The following is a 21,624-nucleotide window of genomic DNA, read 5'->3' as shown; positions in this document are numbered from 1 at the left end:
ACATGGAGACAGAGAAGGAGCCGTTAGCAAGGTAGGAGCAGAACCAGGCGTGGACGGAACCAGAGAGGCCGAGAGAGAGAAGAGTTTGCAGAAGGAGGGGGTGGTCCACAGTGTCAAAGGCCGCCGAGAGGTCAAGAAGGATGAGTATGGAGAAGTGACCCTTAGATTTGGCCGATAGGAGGTCATTGGTCACTTTGGCCAGGGCAGTTTCAGTAGAGTGGAGGGGGCGGTATCCAGATTGGAGAGGGTCAAGGAGGGAATTGTCCGAGATATCTGGTGAGGCGACAGCAGACAATTCGCTCAAGAAGTTTGGAGGCGTAGGGGAGAAGAGAGATGGGGCGATAGTTGGCGACCGAGGTGGGGTCAAGATTAGGTTTTTTGAGGATTGGAGAGATAAGAGCATGTTTAAATGAGGAGGGTACTACACGAGAGGAGAGTGATAGGTTAAAAAGGTGTGCCAGGTAGGAGCAGGCAGTGGGAGAGAGAGAGCGAAGGAGGTTAGAGGGGATGGGATCGAGAGGACAGGTGGAGGGTGGAGAGGAAACAATAAGGGAGCGAACTTCTTCGCCTGATGTGGGGCAGAAGGAGCACCAGAGTTGATTGTTGGAGGGGGGTGGAGCGATGTGGACAGCGGGTGAGGGGATTGAGGCGGAGATGTTAAGTCTGATGGCTTCAATTTTGGAAGAGAAGAAAGTGGTGAAGTCAGCAGCAGAGAGGTAAAGTGGGACCGGAGGGGGGGGGGGAGAAAGGAGGGAGTTGAAGGTGGCAAACAGGTGGCGGGGATTAGAGGACTGAGAGGAAATGAGGGACTTGAAGGAGGTTTGTTTGGCAAGGGAGAGGGCAGAGCAAAATGAGGAGAGGATAAATTTAAAGTGGAGGAAGTCAGCCAGGGAGCGAGATTTCCTCCAGAGGCGTTCCGCAGTGCGAGAGCATTTTGGAGGAAGCGGGTGAGTTTGGAGTGCCAAGGTTGGGGAATGAGGCGGCGTCGGCAGATAGGAGAGGCAGGGGCGACAGCGTCCAGGGCAGTAGTGAGGGAGTGGTTGTAGAGAAAGGACGCCTGGTCAGGGCAGGTCAGGGAGGGAATGGGAGAGAGGAGAGAGTCTAGAGATGGGGTCGATCGCTTCAAGGTTGCGTCTGGTGAGGGTAGCTTTCGGCGGGGGAGGAGCAGGGGAGGAGGAGAGAGTGAAAGAGAGCAGATGATGGTCAGAGAGTGGGAAGGGAGAGTTGGAGAAATCAGAGAGATCGCAGAGATGAGAGAAGACAAGGTCAAGTGAGTGACCGAGACGGTGGGTGGGGGAGGAGGTCCACTGGGAGAGGCCTAAGGAGGAGGTGACGGAGGGAAGCTTGGTGGTGGGCAGGGTCGGAGCAGTTGTCAATGGGGATGTTGAAGTCGCCAAGTATGATAGAGGGGAGTTCGGAGGAAATGTAGTGGGGGAGCCAGGCAGCGAAGCAGGAAGAGGGAGGTGGGGCCAGGGGGACGATAGATGACAGAGACATGGAGGTGGATGGGAGAGAAGAGACAGATGGAGTGAACTTCAAAAGGAGGAGAAAGAGAGGGAAGGTAGGTGGGAATGACCCGAAAAGTGCAGCAGGGGGATAGGAGAAGGCCCACTCCACCTCCTGGACGTTCATCCGGTCTGGTGGAATGGGTGAAGGAGAGAGCAGCGGGTGAGGTGGTATCAGAGGGAGTGAGCCAGGTTTCAGTGATGACAAGAAGGTTAAGAGAGTTGGAGATGAAGAGGTCGTGGAAGGAGGTCAGTTTGTTACGGATGGACCTAGAGTTCCAGAAGGCGCAGATTGCCATCCAATTTGGGCAGACTGACTGGTTCACTTCTGTCTTACATTGGAGTCTGCTAGTGTGGTCACAAACTGTCTTCAAAACCAAGCTAATAACAGACATTTCTAATTATTATTATTCATTATTATTATTATTATTATTATTAACTAAATAACCATTTTTCACTTGTTTTGGGGCCACATATGCAACAATATTAGACCAGCTGCTCAATATCTCTGGTGATATTGTAAGATGTGGTCAGCTTAACTTGTGCACCTAAAAGATAAAGACGCTTTTAAGACAACAAAAATTGACCAAGCAGGCAGCAGTAATGGCAAATTAACCCAATAATGGCATTTTGCAGTGCCAAAACAATCAGCAGGGCATTAAAAAGAACATTGAGAAACCAGATATCCTTCCCTCCACTTACAGTACTGGACGAGAACCCAGCACAGCCCTCCGCTTAGAGTTGTCTCTGTAGTGGCATTCTTCTGACAACAGTAATAAGCACCAGGAAAACATCAATTATTAGACTTGAACTTGGTTCCGATATCAAGAATATAGTGAAAGTGGCGCCACAGGACTAGCAAATTGACATTGAGGAATGCTAACCAGTATAAACAGTGTGGAATCCTTATTACTATAAGGAAATTCTTATTTATTAAAACATCAACTCACAAAAATGCAGATAATTAAAAACAGATATCAAAAAGAATTTTCTTCTTCTCCGGTGATTATAAATCACAACATTGTGCATGTCAAGATTATCCAGATGTTGTAGATCTCCCAAAAGAACAGGCAGATCTTGTACTAAATAGCATAAAAAGTCAGTACTTCAGACACACAGTATCAAATAATGCGCAGTATCAGATCTCTTATATAGCGCTGTCATAAAATCTGGGTATATACTCCAAAGTGAATGGCCAGTTCACCACAACTTTCTCTTCTCTATTCCGCAAGGTATTTATAGAAGTGTGGGGCAACTAACTGTAGCTTTTTACTCCAGCCTCTTTGCAGTGAAGTACAGAAAAATTAAAGGCCCAAAAAAGCAGAGATTCACCAGCATTGAACTACCAGAATGGGGTAACTGGTTATTATCAGTACTTTACAATTATTACAGTTTATTTATATATAGGGGCCGATTCAATTCTGCCGCGAATAACGCGGTGTTAACAGTGTTACCGTAAATATAGTAATTTTAGCCTGGATTTCATCTCACAGCTCAGGGAGCCGCGAGTAAAAGTCCCCCGTTGAAATTACCGTATTAAGGGTAATTATGCGCCAATGCCGCGCTATTCTCGGCAGAATTGAATTGTCCCCATAGTGCCATCATATTACGCAGTGTTGTGCAGAAAACATTTATCACTCACATTAATCCACGCTGGACCTTACAGTATACATTCACTAACACATAAAAACAAACTAGGGTCCATTTAAGTCAGCAGCCAATTAACCTATCGATACGTGTTTTGGACTGTGACACAGGAAGAACATGCGAATACATACAGATATTGCCCTAGTTTCTGACAAACTCACGACCTTAGCGTTGTGGGACAGCAATGCTAACCACAGCGCCGAATTGCTGCCCAACTTAACTTTGTTTGAATACGTTTCTCTGCGTGGTTTATAAAAAAAAAAGGCAATTGCACAATTTTCCCAGATATCGCACAAGCAATTTCATCAGCCACGCTAGTATTATGAATGCTATTAGGCCATTTTATATTGTATTTTTATCCATTTGTAAAAAATGTAATGAAGTCCTGTTAAATACATGTGTCTGCATATGTTGTTTTCTAGTGAACACTCCAAAAAAATCCAAAGATCAGAACAATCCCTTAGAGAAAGATCAGATTGTGATACATTGCTTTTAGTCCTAAACGTTCCAATTTAAAAATTACTAACAGATATAGCTTTACCTTCTGATTTAAGTCACTTATTTGATATTATGTAATTTATCATATTTGACTGGCTTTAGTTTGCTTTATATTAATTCTTTATTCTTTCTGTGATGTAGATACACATATTAGCTGCAAATATTATGGACTGTGCTATAACAGCAACGTTACCTTTTTGCTGATTCCATCCTGAACGACGATGGTACGATATAGTCTCACAAGTCCTTCTTGAGAAAGTTTGTGAACAAGTCTCAGGATGGATTTTTTGCAGCATCTTGTAGAAACTCCTTCCTGTTTTTCTTGGTCCACGATCATTTTCTGAAGGCTAAAAGAAGTACAAAACTCTGTGTTACTAACACAGCCACCATCAAAAGTAGTAATTTGTTTTCAAAATAAACTCATTCCTTATTTATGCGACAGTCAATTAAATTCTTTAATATTCTAGTGCAATGTTATAATAAATGTCAGAAAATAATGCTTGACAACACAATACATTACTTGTATTGCACAGGTGCACACTCATCCAGCAATCCACAATAGGTCTCACCACATATGTTCTAGGAAGCATTAATGAGCTGAAGGATTCCAATAATCTATATTAAAAAAAATTATACTTGTAAAATCCTTTTCTCTAATTCCAATTGGGGTAAACTGGCACCATGGAGGCTATAGAGAACCCTCAAGGACTTTGGCACTTTAAGAAAATCTTAAACAAGCATTTACTCATCCCTCCTCTAGATCACCATCCTGCAGGGAATCGGGTTATTTTTCTAACAAAGCCCCAAAGAACAGAACCAGAAGAACAACAAAACAGAGAGGGGAAAAACGGCACCCTTAATTTTTTTTTAAACTTTGATAAAATATGTAACAGGAAAGCTAGAGTGTAAAAAAGGGAGGGGACCTAGCGTCCCCCAATGGATTTAGAGAAAGAGATAATTTTTTTACAGTATAAAAATGTAGTTCTCACATTCATCCAATTGGGCGACACCAATACCATGGGGACATTCCAAAACTGCCCTCTCCGGATGGGTACACTCACAGAGCAGCGATGCGCAGCCTCTTCAAACCAAAACTGGTGCACTTGGACGCAAAATCAATGGACCCGAAAAAGTTGTAAAACTATGTACCAAAGGTCATGTGGCCACCCGACATAGCTACACAAAGCTCCATGCTGTGCCACCCACAAAGTACTCACTGATGTGGCATAAAGAGATTTCATGTTTAAAGGAACAGGTTTTTCAGTCATCATGGCATCGATAACAAATGCTTGTGGATCTCTGGTCCTTGAACAAGAGCTCTCCAACTTGTGGTTCAGAAGAGACACAATCATGTAGATGTCCAGGTGACCCCCATCTGTCCATAATTTGCTGAAAGATGTCCTGGTTGAGGGACGTTTCTCCCAGATGCAGGGTGAGCCTGCTGAGATAAATCGGCCTCTAGTCTTCCACCCTTGCTCTGAACACTGCTGATATTTCCAGAATATTGTGTTCTACAGAAATGGATGCTATTGGTGGTTTCTTTCATTGCAAGGGGTATTTTGCACCGCTCTGATGCTTGACGTACGCCACTGTAGTGGCGTTGTCTAACTGAACTTTTATGAGCTTTACCGGCAAGAGAAGTTGTCTGTTAACTAGTTTAAACACACCTATAATTGTAGGACACTGATCAGAAGCTTTGCCTCTGCCAGGAATCACAGACCCTGAAACCGCTGAACAAGAAATTCTAGTCCAAATGACACCATGATCTAGAGCCACATCTCCCAATTATTCAGATGTCTTCTTTGGATGTGCTCGACCAAAAACACTTATTCGGAACCAAGCCTCTCTGACTGCAAACCCTCCAGATGTTGCGCGAACCACTTTTCCACAGACTTGTTGATCCAAGCAGAAGCTAAGATGGGTCTAAGCGAATCCCCAGTCGCTACAAAAACAGACTTAGGAGCGGTCTCTGCAGCATTCAGGATTGGAATAGTGGTGGCTTTGGACAATCGTGCTCTGAGGGTATCTAACTTAGGTGGATTTTCCAATTTATCTGTATCCCCACTGGGCAGTGAATAAAGAGACAGTAATCTGCAAGTAGTCTGAAACTTCTCTTCAGGTTTAGTCCATGCCTCACAGGGCAAGTTATTAAAATGCAGAGACGAATGGAAGAAAACAATTTGCTTTTTCCTACTCTTAAATGATGTGTTGGATGACTCTTCACTGTCTTGGATTATTTGCCTACCATTCTGCACAATCTAAATCATCCATACGTCCTTGTCAAAGCACAAGGAATCTTCAATGTCTGACTCCTCCACTACTTTGCCCACTTCCTGAGAGGAATACTCCGAATCAGAAACTCCCGAGCACAAGACTAAGGAACTCTGATGGTCCACTCTAAAGTAAAGGAAACGTTAATCAGACCCTGCACAGACTTAGCCAGGGCTTACACCTGAACCGGCACATTTAGTGATAATGCCGAGAGACTAGATGATACCCGACCAAGCGCACCCAGATACATGGTGTCAGCACTTGTTGCATCAGAGATGGAGGCACGGATCCCATTAACCCGATGCTTAAGCTCAGAGATACTTTGGGCAGAAGCTAGCTCAATCTGGTTCTGCCAGGCCAGTGGTGCAAACAGCAGGCATGACATTGACAGTCAGTTGTAAACCTCACATGCTGAACATAATACATCCATTTCAGACTGACCGCTGGACAATTTATGCTGGAATTTTATACAAGTTTAAAAGGTTACTAATAAAACACCTCCAAATTTACTCCCCTTCTCAGACATGACAAATAAGTAGGAGAAAAAGGGTGGATACAGAGTACACAAGATATGAACTCTGAGAAGCAGACTCAGAAACATAGTAGACAAGAGTGAAAATCACAGAGATTAACTCACAGAACAACCCTCTGTCAGAAATGCAGCAGGGTATACAAAAAGAGGTAGAGCCAGAGCACAGAACGGTGTGTCTGTCTTGGTGGGATTCAGTCAGTGAACAAAAGCACATTAAGGAGGAGATCCTTCACCAGGGGCCAGCACACCATTCGTTACGGCCAGCAAGCGATGGCTCCCTCTGGAAAAATTGTTTCTAGAGGGGCTGTCGAGGCCACTGCTAACCACATCCGAGCCCCACCTGCTAAACAGTTCACCAGCTCTGCACCTGGTGCAGGCTACGGTCCTTAGAGACTGACAGCATCTACTACTACCTCCCCTCTGGACCACTCACATGGTCACATTGTCCAACTGTTCTGCACACGCCAGATAGTGGAATGGCAGCGCAGTATCCTTCCGGTCACTACCTGTGTTGGCATAGCATAGCAGAGGACTGTCCCACAATGGGACTGGGATGTGGCAAGAGGAGGCACTTGGAAATGGGGCAAAGACTTATGCAAAAGCCCTGTAGGATCTTCTATACTCACATGGTACCAGTGTCACCCAATTGGATGAATGATAAAATACGTTATTTTATTAGTATTAAAATAAAAGGTTATACAGAGATAGACAGTGTGTGTGCATCAGGGTAGGCGAGAGAAATCTTCCTGGCCTTTATCATAAAGTGAAACTTGGAGCCTGCTGTGTGAGTGAAGAGTCTACAGCTAAATCACATCATCAAGACAGACATTAAAAATATATACATTTTAAGAAAAAAATATACAGTTTAGCAAACTATGATATTTCAAATTAACACAAACAAAATAAGAATTACGTGAACAAGCTCTCGACTAATCGCAGATTCTTGACAGTTTCCACTATCATATTCCTCCTCTTCAAGAGGCGATAAGTTTCACGTGATCTTTCCAATGTTCCAGCCTTAAAGGATTTTTTACCTTTTTTTGCTTCAGGATTCTTATCCTAGATTAAGATACATGTACATCAGTAAAGCAAAATAAATCTTGTAAAATATGGTGGACAACTTCAGTCAACCAGCTAGTATCAAAAACATAAAAAATACATCTTTTAAGCAATGTTAAAAAGTTGTTTTCAGCTATGGCAATTAAAAGATGCTGCTACTAACTAGCAATGAAACTAAGAGATAAAACACAACAAATAAAAACTGAAGAGAAATAAACCAAACATAAAAACCTTATGAAATGCATACTACACTAAACTAATATACACCATATCCATTGAACAAACCCAATGGAATCTAGATTTTTCTGTTTTTCAACATGATTAACATTAAAAAAAAAATAATTACAAATTGTCTAAACACATAACGTGAGCAAAAATCACACCAGTAGAAGATTATATAAATAAGACCCTCATCCTGCCAGAAATGAGAAATGGCAACAAAGGAAAAACATTACACCCAATAAAAACATTTTGGGGTTTTAATATAAATATTTTATTGTGGACCAAATAAAACAGAATTCTCATCTTTAAGACATAAGAATTTTTTTTTTCTAACTGTTCAATAAAAAATAGAAAGTACTTTCGATATAAATTTTAACTTTACGCAGAATGTAACTTGCAGTAAGTGAGAGTTGCCAGCAATAAAGAAGTCTGGATGACGTTGTTTCTTGGGCATAACTTAAAGTGTCTTTCCTGAAACATGGTACTAAATATAATTGTGCAATTAGATTTCATGGTCATGTTATGAGGGGCCAAGTGAAAACATTAATGTGCATAATACTGAATTATTATTATTTTTTTTTAAAAAAAAGTTAATTTAATTGCACAAAATGCACACTGCAGGTTTCTTAAAAAAAAAAACAATAAAGTTCTAATGTGTGACAGCAAACACTAAGTAACTTTCCTGGGAGTCTGGCATAAGGTATATAATTACACTTAATATTAAATAGTTTCCTCCAAAGACAAAAAGGGAAAACATATCACTATTTGGGTTTAACCTCTTGCCAGAATACAATGTTCAAAAATGAAAATCTGGAGGTGCAACGCTGTATATTGACATTTATAAGCATCACTGTCCCAGAATAAATTAGCATAAAGACAAATCATATTATAATCACCAGTATGTTTTACAATTCTTGTTACTGGCCCAGCTCCACTGATCTCTTAGGAGCAGTGAACATGAAATCCTTCAGCAAACTCAGTGAGCAGAGCACTATAGGTAAGAATTGGTCCCAAAGTTAAGCAAATCAATTTTAAGAGATGACGCTTGTAATACGCTCAGGGTTACTAAAGTAATAAGCCAACACTTCAGAGCAATTCTGACAGGTGACTTCAGGGAGCAGTGTCATTCAGGGAAATACCCCCACAGCTTCTAACTCATCACCACACACCCACAGTGCTAAAGTATGACACACTGGGTGAATGTGAATAGTAATGTCCTTCAAGGAGATTCAGGTACTTAAAACATATAAACATATTTCACAAGGAGTGATCATCATCAGCTATGTATATAGCGACACTAATTCTGCAGAGCTCTACAGAGAATTCACTCACATCAGTCCCCGTCGCATTGAAGCTTACAGTCCAAATTATGATACTATTAAAGCAGAAATGAATGCATCACGCATAGAAAAATAACAGAGGGGACAGGCAGATATGAAGCAGAAAATAGCTGGTGCAGACTTTGGTATGCACCAGTCTTTAGGAGTGGAACAAATTATCAAAAATGCACATGTACTTGCATAATGCACGACCAGGAGGAAACGGGGCAAATATATAAAATATTAGATTTTTATACTTACATAACACCCATTTCTCTTAGCGACACCGGGAACATTGGGGTAGGGAGTAGGGACAGGGCGAACAGGAACTTTAACTTCTGTTTACTAAGCCCTAGCTCCTCCCCCTCTATACCCCACCTCCTGTCCAGCCTCAGTTTATGTTTAACCAAGCCCACAGAAAGCGGAGATAGAGAGAAAACAGGAAAAGAGGATAAAACAAAAAACAACATTCTCTTAACAAGACAATATGTGAAACAGTAGAAGAAACCAGAGTGTTAAGGGTGGGCGCCCGGTGTCCCCCAATGGACTAAGAGAAACGGATTTTACACAAGTATAAAAATCCAATTTTCTCTATCTTTCTTTGGGGGACATCGGGGACATTCCAAAGCTACCTCACAGGAGGGAACGCTCAGAAGAAATGGCACGAATCACCTTTCTTCAAAACTTGCATCCTTGGATGCAAATACATTAAACTTGTAAAACGTAGTGAATGTGTGTACAGACAACTACGTGGCCGCCTTACACAGCTGTTCACTGGAGGCACCATGGCGGGCCGCCCAGGAAGCACTCACAGACCTTGTAGAGTGCATCCGGAGATTATCTGGGACAGGCTCCCCAGCCCCACTCTAAGCCTGACAGATAACATCCGTAATCCACCTAGCAATAGTCACCTTAGAAGCTGGGCAGTCTCTCTTGTGAGCATCATAGAAAATCAAAAGATCCTCAGGGTGCACACCTTCTGAGACCTTTTCACATAAATGCAAAAGGCTCGGACATCAAGATAACGAATAGAACTATCGTTATCCGAAGACGTAGAATCAGTCAGGGCAGGAATGACAATGTCCTGATTTAGATGAAATCTAGATACGACCTTAGAAGGAAAGAGGGCTTGGTTCGAAGAACTGCCCTGTCTTTATGAAAAACAAGAAGAGGAGACTTGCAAGATAAAGCAGGAAGCAGATCTATCTTCTTATCCTCGATCCACCACCCCCCTAGTCCAGACTTCGGTGGTAGACTGAAACCACTGATCCCTGAACAAGAAAAGACGGGCTCCTACCACTGGCGACAGTGGAGGAGCAAAATGCCCATCATGCGGATTGTTTGGCTGCAGGTTTCGCTGCTGGACATCGAGCAGACCAGGCCTGGTGCCCGCGCTGCAAACCACCCCTGGGGGGGGAAGATGACTGGTCTGAAGAAGATTCGCCTGAGGAATATTGATCCTGAAACCTTCCCGATGACTGAAAGGACCGGAATCGGGACATTCTTTGTTTGGGAGCATTAACAGATAGAAAATTGCTCTTCCCTTCTGTTGCTTGGCTGATAATGGAGTCAAGCTGAGGTCCAAACAAAACACCCCCAGAAAAAGGTATGGTTTCAAGAGCCTTTTTAGACTTCACATCAGCCTCCAAGGACTTAAGCCAGAGAGTACGACGAGCCGAAACTGCAGAGGCAGAAATACGTGCCCCAATCAGTCCCGCGTCCATAGCTGCCTCTCCAAAATAATCTGTCACCCGATTCATTTGTTCCACTAAAAGAAGCAGTTTAGAGGACGGCCTGCCTGCCAACAAAACTTCAAACAGCTGTTCTGACTAGCGTTCTACAGCTTTGTTCACCCACGCAGATGCCAAGGCAGGCCTCAAAGAGGCACCTGCTGCCACGAAAATGGACTTAAGGACGGACTCAACCTTACGGTCTATACCATCCTTAAGAGTGGCTGCGTTAGGAAGAGGAAAAGCAGTTACATTGGCTAACCTTGCAACAGCAGCATCCACACGTGGAAGAGTCTTCCATCTAGCAAGAACTTCAGGAGGAAAAGGATAACAGGATTGCAGTCGCAGAGATACTTGGAACTTCCTAGCTGGGGAAGCCCAAGTCTCGGACAGCAAATCTTCCAATGGGGAAGAAGCCGGGAAAGAGAAAAATTTATTTTTCATGTGTGCAAAAAGAGAAGCCTCTGCAGCTTTTTAGGAACCTCTTTCTCAGGATAACATCCTCTCTAAAGAGGAAGAAACCAAAACCAAACCCTGTACAGAGAATGCAAATACCTGTATCCAAGCTGGTTTTACAGACTCCGCCGCTTTGTAGAAACAGTCAAACCATTACATAGTGAACTAGAACACATGTCATTCACTACAGAGGAAGCGGAATCAGAAGATGGTGCGGCCACAGCCTGTGACTGCACCAACTTGTGCAAGTTCTGCCGGGCGCCTAAACTAAACTGAGGCTTACAGAAAGTGGGGTATAGAGGGGGAGGAGCTAGGGCTTGGTAAACAGAAGTTAAAGTGCCTGTCCGCCCTGTCCCTACTCTATACCCTAATGGCCCTGGTGTCCCCAAAAGGATAACAGAAAAAAATACTTTTTGCCTACTCTGAATCAGGAATGAGGTGGTCTTTTTTCTGTCTGAAGTGTTCTCTGTCCTGTATGGGAACTTTGGAACCTAGCCAGTAATGCTTGTATTACCCGAGCCCTAATTGTGTTTACTCATTATGTCAGGGATTACTAGCTGTAGTTTTCCACTGCAAATAATTACGCAATAGTTTAACCCTCACTTACCAAGATCTCTTCAATTACGGAAAGATCATCATCTTCATCACCGGACAATGTGGAGAGATTTGATTCTAAATGGAAGCTGTCCATACTGCAGTCATTTTCAGACACAGGGATTTTATCTGCATCTATGGACAAGGCTCGTTTCTTTTGAATCTTGGTACGTACTACAAAGACAAATGTGCTATAACATTAACATACTAAAATTAGTAGAAAAACAAACACGACTTATGCCCATATGTGCTAGAGCTGCAAAACTTGGGGGTTTTATTAACATTAATTTTTATTGATTTTGAACAAGGTATAAGGGAGAAAGAAAGCAAAAGAAAGGTGAGCAACAGTTGGGGAATAGAGCAGAAACTAGTTATACACAGTGCACTCCAAATACAGTAGTTACTAGAAAATAGAACACTTGGGTATAAATTTAACACAAACACATAAAAAAAAGAACATGAAATTATAACAATCAGTAGTTTATTTTAGCTAGTAATATAAGTTAAACGATTAAGCAGGAGTTGAATATTTACAGTCAGTCTACAAAGCTATTTTACAATGTAACAATAATATTAGAGGTACTGTTGTACAATTGCTGCATGAGCAGCTATTAAAATGTGACCTGTTATGTATTTGCTATATACTGGGAAACCTGGATAGAAATCATGTAATAAACAGTTCAGGGGGCGGAACAACGTCGGATTTATTATTTGGCGCAATAATTTAGTAACCTCTGACCTTAATCCCTGAACGATTGGGCACTCTCAAAATACATATATTAGGTTACCTTCAGCACCACAACTTCTCCAGCAGTATTTAGACTTGGAGCGCCACATCTTATGTAGCTTGGAGAGAGTGAAATACAGCCTTTGTATCAATTTAGTTAAAGTTTCTATATGGTTCATGCATTTGGAAATTCAATGACTAATCACAAAGATATTTATCCAATCATCATCTGAAAGGGATATATGCAAGTCAGATTATCAAGTGCTCTGCATCTGAAATCTAATTAAATTGCTTAGAGATTACTAAATGGTTATACCCGGTTGCGATACCCCCTCTGTGCGTTTGAGAATTACGTTTGGTAACAACCCAAGAAGGAGGTTAGATAACCGTAAAACACTTTGTGGAGAACAATTGCAACCAATGGCATATTTATAGATCCTTATAGTGGTCCTGGGAGGGTATATGAAATCTAATTTAGATGTGAAAGGAAAGCATGTTTGCATTTTCATAAAGATTATGCAGATGGGTAATGCCCTTATCTTGCCAACTGCTCAGGAATTATTCGGACTGGTGCATAGAAGGATAATTGTAATGTTGGGAGTGAGAAGGAGTTTGAATGTTCAATTAATTTGTCCCATAGAAAGAGGCAGTGATAGTTTTAGTAAGTTTATTGACTTTCCTAACTAACAAATTCGGTTACTGTAAAGTTTGGGACAAACAATTGCATTTTATTGTCACACTTCATCCCTGCAGTATCCTATGTGTATGTATTGTATAGCCAGTAAAAGCATGTAAGTGGGTATGGGGATGGAACCTATTAATCCCAAACCAACTTTTGCTTGTGTCCGGGAGTCATTGCACAGTTTTTTGGTCACTCACTATTCTATTCCCCCAGTGTATTCGTCTTTAACCCAGGCCCTCCCAATCACATGTGTAAGCACTGCAGATCAAAGGCACCAGAGTTGACATGCAGTGTCATTGGCACTTAACACCAGTAAGTAATAGTCTTATTCTAAATAATCGTAGAATGCACCCAAAAAGCTTTAAGACTACTACTATTGTGTGCATAGCCTAATACAAATGTCTTCTCTTTTCAGGTTGCCTTAGCACTGAACATGAGATGGTTTCCAGCATACAACACTCTTCCAAGATGAGATGTTGGCACTTAAAGACCACATTACTGACAAAAGGCTGGTCCCTGAGTTAGTTGCCCGGTCACTATTTCTATAAAGCTATACATACGTAATGCACCTGAAAAAAAGAAACTCAAACTCATTTATTGATGCAATTTTATGATATGAAACTGCTTTAAAAATGTAGAATAATACTGATGTTACAATATTAATGCTCTTTGCAAGACCAGCTCATTTTGCTGTATATGTGCATCTTACCACACATGTTTGAGACAGACTAATAAATGAATTAGGAGGTGTGGCCTTCCCTACTCCTATTTAAACTGGAAGCAATGATTTAGATTTGAAAAAGTTGGGCTGATCCAGATGAAATGCATCAGATGTTTCTTCCTTCAGAATCAAATTTTCAGTGACCGCAAGTATAAGCAGAAGGAGTCATATATTCCATTGGCCACCATGGGGTAAATATAACTTTCATCTTATGTGTGACTACATCTAACTATAAACTACTAGATCGTAGCAACCATTGTGGTATAGAATCAAGCTTAAATGCATGTGTGTCTGAAAGTGCTCATATTGGAACCTGCTACTATTACTAACTGTTCTTAAGAGACAGGGCACTGTTTGTTTGTATGCATTATTACACACACACAAAGGATTGTGTGCACAAATTAGTAAGGAACTCCCACATATCATGCTGATTAAGTCAATTAACAACTGCTACTCACAGTTCGAATAATTACATTTTTGACTCCTGAATCAAAAGTTTCTAACTATATGTAGATCTATATTTTAGAAATTTTACGACCAACTCTATAGGATTTGTTTGTTTTATTAATAAATGTATTTACATTAATTAGCTGGTTCTTGGGTATGAGATTTATGCTAAATTTGTTTACCAGAAGGTATTAGCAGCATGTTCAGTGGAGTTTTCAGGTCTGTTTTTACAATTTTGTGGAGGTACTTGGCATTGTTCCTTTTTTTATTTTGTAGCTGCAATCACATATACCTATTAATTAGTAGTAGCTATTAGTGTCCTGCAGAAGGCTAATGAAAAGAATTAAACAAAAAAATCTTTTGTTTTTAGGCAATTATGCAGAGTAAATGGTAATAAAACTTGTTTTACCTTTTGATGTAAGCAGAGGGGTGCTCGTGTGGACAGTAGGACTACTCACAACCGAACATGTTTCTGCTATTTTAAGCTTGTTGCTGCTTTGCACTTCTGCTCCGTCACCTTCTGAGATCTGCGTTTCCTTGGTCGAATTGTTTTCAGGAGACATTGTTTTGTCATCACCCAAATTCTGTGCAGGTGCAGAATTAAACATTGACAACTTCTCACTTTTTGCTTTTTCCTCCAAAAACTGTCTGCGCAAGTCACTTTCCTCGACAAACACATGAGAAATAAACTTAGTTGTCCGTTGCCTCCCTTCATCTTCCATGAAGCCCTAAAAGGACCAAGGTAAAATCAAAACAGAATATCCCAGAAATTAGATTATAGTGTGATCTTACTAGGGAATACTTGGTAATCTTCTATTATTCAAACCTGAGAAATATATGGAGCTTTGAAATTAAAAAGGAACAGCTATGTTTCACCTAAAGGACATTTAATATATTTCCTTATGGACTTTATATGTCCTAAAAAGAATAGAGAGAAACATTTTTACAGGCAATATACAAGTAGCAGATTGATAGTCTCTATATGGCAGTTTTGCTCACACATGTCCTCTTTCTTTTTCGCCTTTTTTTATTTTTTTATTAAATGCATTCATTTTTACTATTTTTGCATAAACATAAGACACATCACACTCCCACCATGCAAAGCAACAAAATGGGTTGGAGAGCAGTAACAGAGAATGAGTAGGCCAACTACTGCGACTATTGGGCTGCCTTATGCTGGGTCACTGAACAACCTGCACTTTTTTCCAATAGGCAGCTGAGACGAGGCTCAACACCCAGGTTAAAATTTAATAGCCAGCCCCTGAAAGGTACAATAAGTTAGCTTTAAGAGCACACATTCTAGATTAAAGTACGTTCAGCCTAATATTTGCTGCAGTACAGACACCACATTTTCCTCCTGAACCTTTAAAGCGTGTTATAAAGTAATCAGCCAGTACATATTATGTCTCCATACAGTTCCTCAGAGTTTGACTTCTATTGAACAGTAAGGCAAACACAGCAGAGTGCTGGAACAAATACTTTTTAGGCACATAGTGGTTACCATATTAGATTGTTTTTGTGTACAATTATGCATTATTTCATTTGAGATAAGCACCCTTAAAGAGTGCTAGTGTCACCTCTGGCCTGTATGATTCAGCATGCTGCACAGATCAGTATGTCCATCATATATGATGATTTTTTATTTTTTTTTAATAGTTTAAATGGATTTTTCATTCATAGAACATACTTAGATATACGTTTTAGAAACACACAAAAATCATTAAATGTATTACTTTATAATAGTGTGCATTGCACTTTTTATTACACCAGGGGTAAATGTCTTGGTTTTCACCCAGCTCCAGCTGGGCAGGTAAACTGTATATAAGAATACCCCAAAAGAAAAAAAGATAGACCAACGATATTTTGGTGGCAGTTATGATCTCGCTCTAATGTAATACTCTGTACTGCATCTTTCATCTGTTACTTGATGGTTTTACATGACTCTACAGAGTCCACCCACATTATCCAAAAACAAAGCAATATTGTTAGGCTCAGTCAATCATCACTTCTACCTAATCACACTGTAAAGCTAAAGGATTGAGCAAATAAGGTCAGGCTTGCATCTCAGAGGGTTAGATGTACCAGAGACATATTTGTTTGCGGATATAAGACTTCCAATCATCATCTATTAATAAAAGTCATACACATTTTGGAATGAATGGGGAGGGCACTGTGCAGCCTGCATGGCCGATTAACCCTGATCAAGTCGTGTTTGTCCTAGGTTGTCAAAATCTTATACAGGGCCAAGACTTGTTACTGGACTATCAACTTATTATTCTTGGACGCAAATTTCTAAGGGGAAAGTGGCAAGACTTAAATAACAATATTGTGCCAATATAAAAAGAAACATAACCACATTAAATTAAAAAACAAAACAAAATCAAATACCTTAATAAGCATATATCTCTCTAATAAGCGGCACAGCATCCGGGCTTCCAACTTCCCCACATTCATTGCTATTTTTATCTCCCTTTGGGAAATTCCTTTTGTTCCCCGATTTTCAACTGCAAAAAAATATGCATTATAACTATTAAAGTAATAAATGGTGTAATAAATATATATATATATGTATGCATGTATGTATGTATGTATGTATGTATGTATGTATATACAACAAAACACTAACAATTTTGTATGTTTAAGTACAAAAGTGTTACAATCAAAGAGTGCATACTTATGCAGTAAATATGCACTCCAATAAAGTAAATATTTATTTATTTATTGGTTGGTTAAAGTGGGAAATTACAGGTGATGGTATTAAAAGAAAAGAAATAAAACTGATGCCACGCAGCAGCAAACAAAATGCCCCCTGAACTACAGGGTACTTTCACTAAACTGAGGTCCTTGAAGGAGTGGGGCATAGAGGGAGGGGGGGGAGGCGACAGACAACTTAAGAATTTAAAGAGCCTGCACACCTGGATCACTTGCTATGGTTTCCAGAGTCCCCAGATAAATTATTGCCGGAGAAATGTTCTGGGTTTGAGTTTCTATGTTATCCCAATTCATTTTGAAGTTTTTATTTTAGTTTATTCACACTATCATTGTATATACTGTATTCATTGCACATTTTTATAACAATAAATTCTACAATATAAAAAAGTCATGCATATACGTTTATGCAACTTTTTGTGCCTAGCAACAGACTTATTTATGCCATACACCGAGTAACAGGTCCTGAGTAATCATATTTTGGCATTTTATTTTATTCACACATTTAATTTATTGCGCATTTTGGATTGCAATATTTACAAGCCACCCAGCCGAGCCATTCAGCTAATGTCACAGAGATACGGTGTCCCAGTGCAAGTCAATTTCTATTGGAAACTTTAAATAGTGCTTTGATTCTTTAGTCAAGATAAATAAAATATGCATAATGTTTGCAATAATATTTAAATGGTAGGTATTGAGTAAAAACACATACTAAGCTCATAGGTTTGTGTCAACATATCTTTTTCATAAATTAAATCTACTGGAAGCGTTGGAGCTTTCATATCCTCATCATCTTCATCATCATCCTCTTCTTCCTTTCTTTTATATTCTTTGATCAACTTCATACATCGGACCATTATGTCTGTGCCTATCAGAAGAAATCAAGTTATTATAATCTCTGCTATACATTTAATTAGGAAAAAGATAAAAAAATTGTAATAAAGACAATACAGATACACACGTTCATCAGTTTCAACTGTAGACTATCAGAAGAAAACCACTGCTTAGCCATTTACTGCTACTCCTCAGTTCACAACCAACCCAGCAAGTAGGCAATAACAATGTAAAATAGAAACACGCATCCCTGAGTGGGTCTGTGTTACCCTATACAGCCTTGCTACCAAAAGGTGACTACAACAGAGGTTGTCAACGTCTACTTTGTACTGTAAGATTTGGAAAAAGTATTCAGGAATGAATGTGGTTGTTTTGCAAACCTGGTCCCAATATGTTGTGACAAACCACCGAAAAAGGAAGGACTGAGAAGAGTGCCCACAGCCCAAAGGTAGCAAATACCCTTCCCCAGAAGATGCCTGGCGAATTGTTGTCCCGATACATTTGAGAAACAAATGAGAGGAAGCACCAGAGGCAAACATTGCATACAGGACGGAGCATGCTGCTCTTTTGAAAGTGCAAGGACACAAGGATGGAACCACTAGCTCCTGGTTGATGTAAAAACTTTAGGCTGGAATAAGGGAACAGTATAAAGGATCACCTTGCTCTCATTACAAAAATCAAATATGGAGACCAAAGGGAAAGAGCTGCAAGCTCAGAGACCTGCCAAGCTGAGTCGATAACTAGATGAAAAATTACCTTCCCGGTAACAGAAAACAGACTAAAGGTTCTTAAAGTGAGCAACCTGTTTCTTCCTGTGTCGGACATTAACTATACGTGCCTCACAGCACATGTAGGATGTGGGGGAAGGCAGAACCCAGCCATATAAGTAACTTGCATCTTGACAGAATACAGAGCCAAGAACTTTCCACACCCCTCTGAAGAAAAAGCAGCAAGTGAGAGACACAATACCTGTGACAAAAATACCATTTCTTACACTGGGCCACATAGGACTTCAATAGATACAGGAGAGCTTGGTCTAAATTACTTGGTTGGCAGCATCCTATCTCTTAAGAATTTTTGCTTTAAAGGCCATTAAAACAAGTTCAATTAGGCTCTGTCAGAAGAAATAGGCCTGAGACAGAAAATCCAGCCAAAGAGGGGTACGCCTACGGTGACAGATTGAAAGTGAATAAATTTGAGTTCTAGGACCCTCTGGGCTAAAATGGGGGAGATGAACAAGGTGTTTGGCTGTCCCCCAATGGAAACTCATAGTGGTGCGTTCCACTGTTAACTAACCCGTCTGCTGAATGTGGGCCTCCAGGGGTCCTACACTGACGCTTTTCAAACTTCCCTTCTTGGTAACTAAATTGACCAGAAAGGAAAAACCAGTGAAGATGCAGGGGTGAGCATCTATGTCAGACCCCTACTCAATCTAGATGACCAAAGGTTTACATGATCCACACCTAGATTCGGGAACAGAGGCGAGGATGAAGAACTCCTGTGATGGAAGTAGGCATAAAGAGTATGTGAAAAAGAAACAAGAAACAAGCAAGCTGCATGCAGAGAGCAGAGGTAGAATGTCTGTTGAACATAAGGCCAACACTAATTCTTCTTGCTTCCTAAACATCTAATTTCATATTTTGCATATGACTTAACTGAGAAAGGACAGCTGAAACAGACCCAGAAACAACTAAAATAAGGAAAAACAGTGGGAGAAAGGTAGTAATAAGGCAAAATGACAATTGGGTGTAAAAAAGTAAAATTACAAGATTTAGTTTAGATAATAAATTAGGTTTTTCTACACATTGCATATAAAAGGGGAAAAAAATACATAAAAACATATTATTTCAGACTAAATAGAAATGTTCATTTACTTATGTTATATGCAATGCACCCAACTGCAAATGCGTGTTGATAACAATGTATTATCAATCAACATATATATAGTGCTACACCCAATGGTAACTTCTCCCTTCTCATCCTCCTTGATCTCTCTGCTGCCTTCGACACCGTCGACCACCCCCTCCTCCTCCACACCCTCCAATCCTTTGGCCTCTCCGGCTCAGTCTTGTCCTGGTTCACCTCTTACCTTGCTGGCCGTTCCTTCTCCGTCATTACCTCTGGGTCTCTCTCCCCCCCGTCCACCCTTCCAGTCGGGGTCCCTCAGGGCTCTGTTCTGGGACCCTTACTCTTCTCTTTATACACCTCTTCCCTGGGTGAACTTATCAGCTCCTACGGCCTCAACTACCACCTCTACGCCGACGACACCCAGCTGTACCTCTCCTCATCTCTCTCCCTCCCTCCTCTCTAGAGTGTCCGACTGCCTCTCTGCCATCTCCTCCTGGGTGTCCTCCCGATTCCTCAAACTCAACCTCGCCAAAACTGAACTCATAGTCTTTCCTCCCGCTCACACCTTGCCCCCTTCTGACCTCTCTATCACTGTCGACAACACCTCTATCTCCCCTGTCCACCAACTTCGCTGCCTCGGTGTCATCCTTGACTCCTCTCTCTCCTTTGGCCCCCACATTCTCTCTCTCGCTAAATCCTGTCGCTTCCAGCTGCGTAACATCGCTCGCATCCGGCCCTTCCTCTCCCAAGATGCCACCAAATGTCTTATTCACTCTCTGATCATCTCCCGTTTGGACTACTGCAACCTCCTCCTTACTGGCCTCCCCCAATCTCGTCTTGCTCCCCTTCGATCTGTTCTTAACGCAGCTGCTAGGCTTATCTTCCTTTCTCGCAGCTCCTCGTCTGTCTCGCCCCTCTACCAATCCCTTCACTGGCTCCCCTTCCCCTACAGAATCCTCTTCAAGCTCCTCACTCTTACATACAAGGCCCTTGCCAACTCCACTGCACCCTACATCTCCACCCTCCTCTCTATTCATGCTCCATCCTGCCATCTCCGATCTGACAATGACCGAAGCCTCTCTCTTTCCCCCCCCCCCCCCCACCCCTGATCACCTCCTCCCACGCGCGTATCCAAGACGCTGCCCCCCCCCCTCCACTGGAACAAGCTCCCTCCCTCCATCAGAACTTCCCCTAATCTGTAGAGTTTCAAACGGGCTTTAAAAACCCACCTTTTTCTTAAAGCCTTCCAGTCTCCCACTTAATTACCTACCTTTCTTATGCCTCTTCCCCTTCATTCCCCTTCCCTTATCCTTATCCTCCTTTCCTCCTTCTCTCCCCTGTGTCTCTTTGTCTGCCTACCCCACCCCTTAGATTGTACGCTCCTTTGAGCAGGGTCACCCTCTCCTCCTGTCTTCACCACTTTTAACTCTACTCTCCAGCTACCTTTCCCTCCTCCCCTTGGACTCCCTTCCCCCCCCACTGTGCCCTCTCATTTCCTCCTCTCCCCCCCCCTGGGGGTCTCCCTGTCATCCGTGCCATCCTTCTTGGGCTTCGTCGTATGCAGACCTTCCCCTCTCCCCTCCCCCACCCCTAGCTGTGCTTTGAGCTCTCAGAGTTTTTGTGCTTATTGTTTACTGTACTGTGCTGTCTCTCCTCGTATTGTAATTTCGTTTGTCCCTGTACGGCGCTACGGACACTTAGTAGCGCCCTATAAATAAAAATTAATAATAATAATAATAATAATAATAATAATGAACAAAATGCTGGCATGTCTGTAAATGGGACACATCTCTAGAATAATATCCAAATATAAACATGGATAG

The 21,624-nt window shown here is 41.4% G+C and overlaps 1 protein-coding gene across 1 annotated transcript in view; it reads right to left on the bottom strand.

The window, feature by feature from the left end:
* Positions 1 to 21,624, bottom strand: part of GTF3C1 (general transcription factor IIIC subunit 1) — a 137,780-nt gene that overhangs the window by 98,859 nt on the left and 17,297 nt on the right. Inside the window, exons 7-12 of the mRNA XM_075179861.1 lie at positions 17,832 to 17,987; positions 16,799 to 16,914; positions 14,820 to 15,138; positions 11,847 to 12,007; positions 7,367 to 7,512; positions 3,844 to 3,997 (exon numbers count right to left, since the gene is read on the bottom strand). Of these exons, the coding sequence (XP_075035962.1) occupies positions 3,844 to 3,997; positions 7,367 to 7,512; positions 11,847 to 12,007; positions 14,820 to 15,138; positions 16,799 to 16,914; positions 17,832 to 17,987 (1,052 nt within the window). The remainder of the gene's footprint in view (positions 1 to 3,843; positions 3,998 to 7,366; positions 7,513 to 11,846; positions 12,008 to 14,819; positions 15,139 to 16,798; positions 16,915 to 17,831; positions 17,988 to 21,624) is intronic.

This window comes from Mixophyes fleayi, chromosome 7, assembly GCF_038048845.1.
Source record: "Mixophyes fleayi isolate aMixFle1 chromosome 7, aMixFle1.hap1, whole genome shotgun sequence".
Classification (NCBI taxonomy): Eukaryota; Metazoa; Chordata; class Amphibia; order Anura; family Limnodynastidae; genus Mixophyes; species Mixophyes fleayi.
This window is presented reverse-complemented; position numbering and strand designations above follow the sequence as displayed.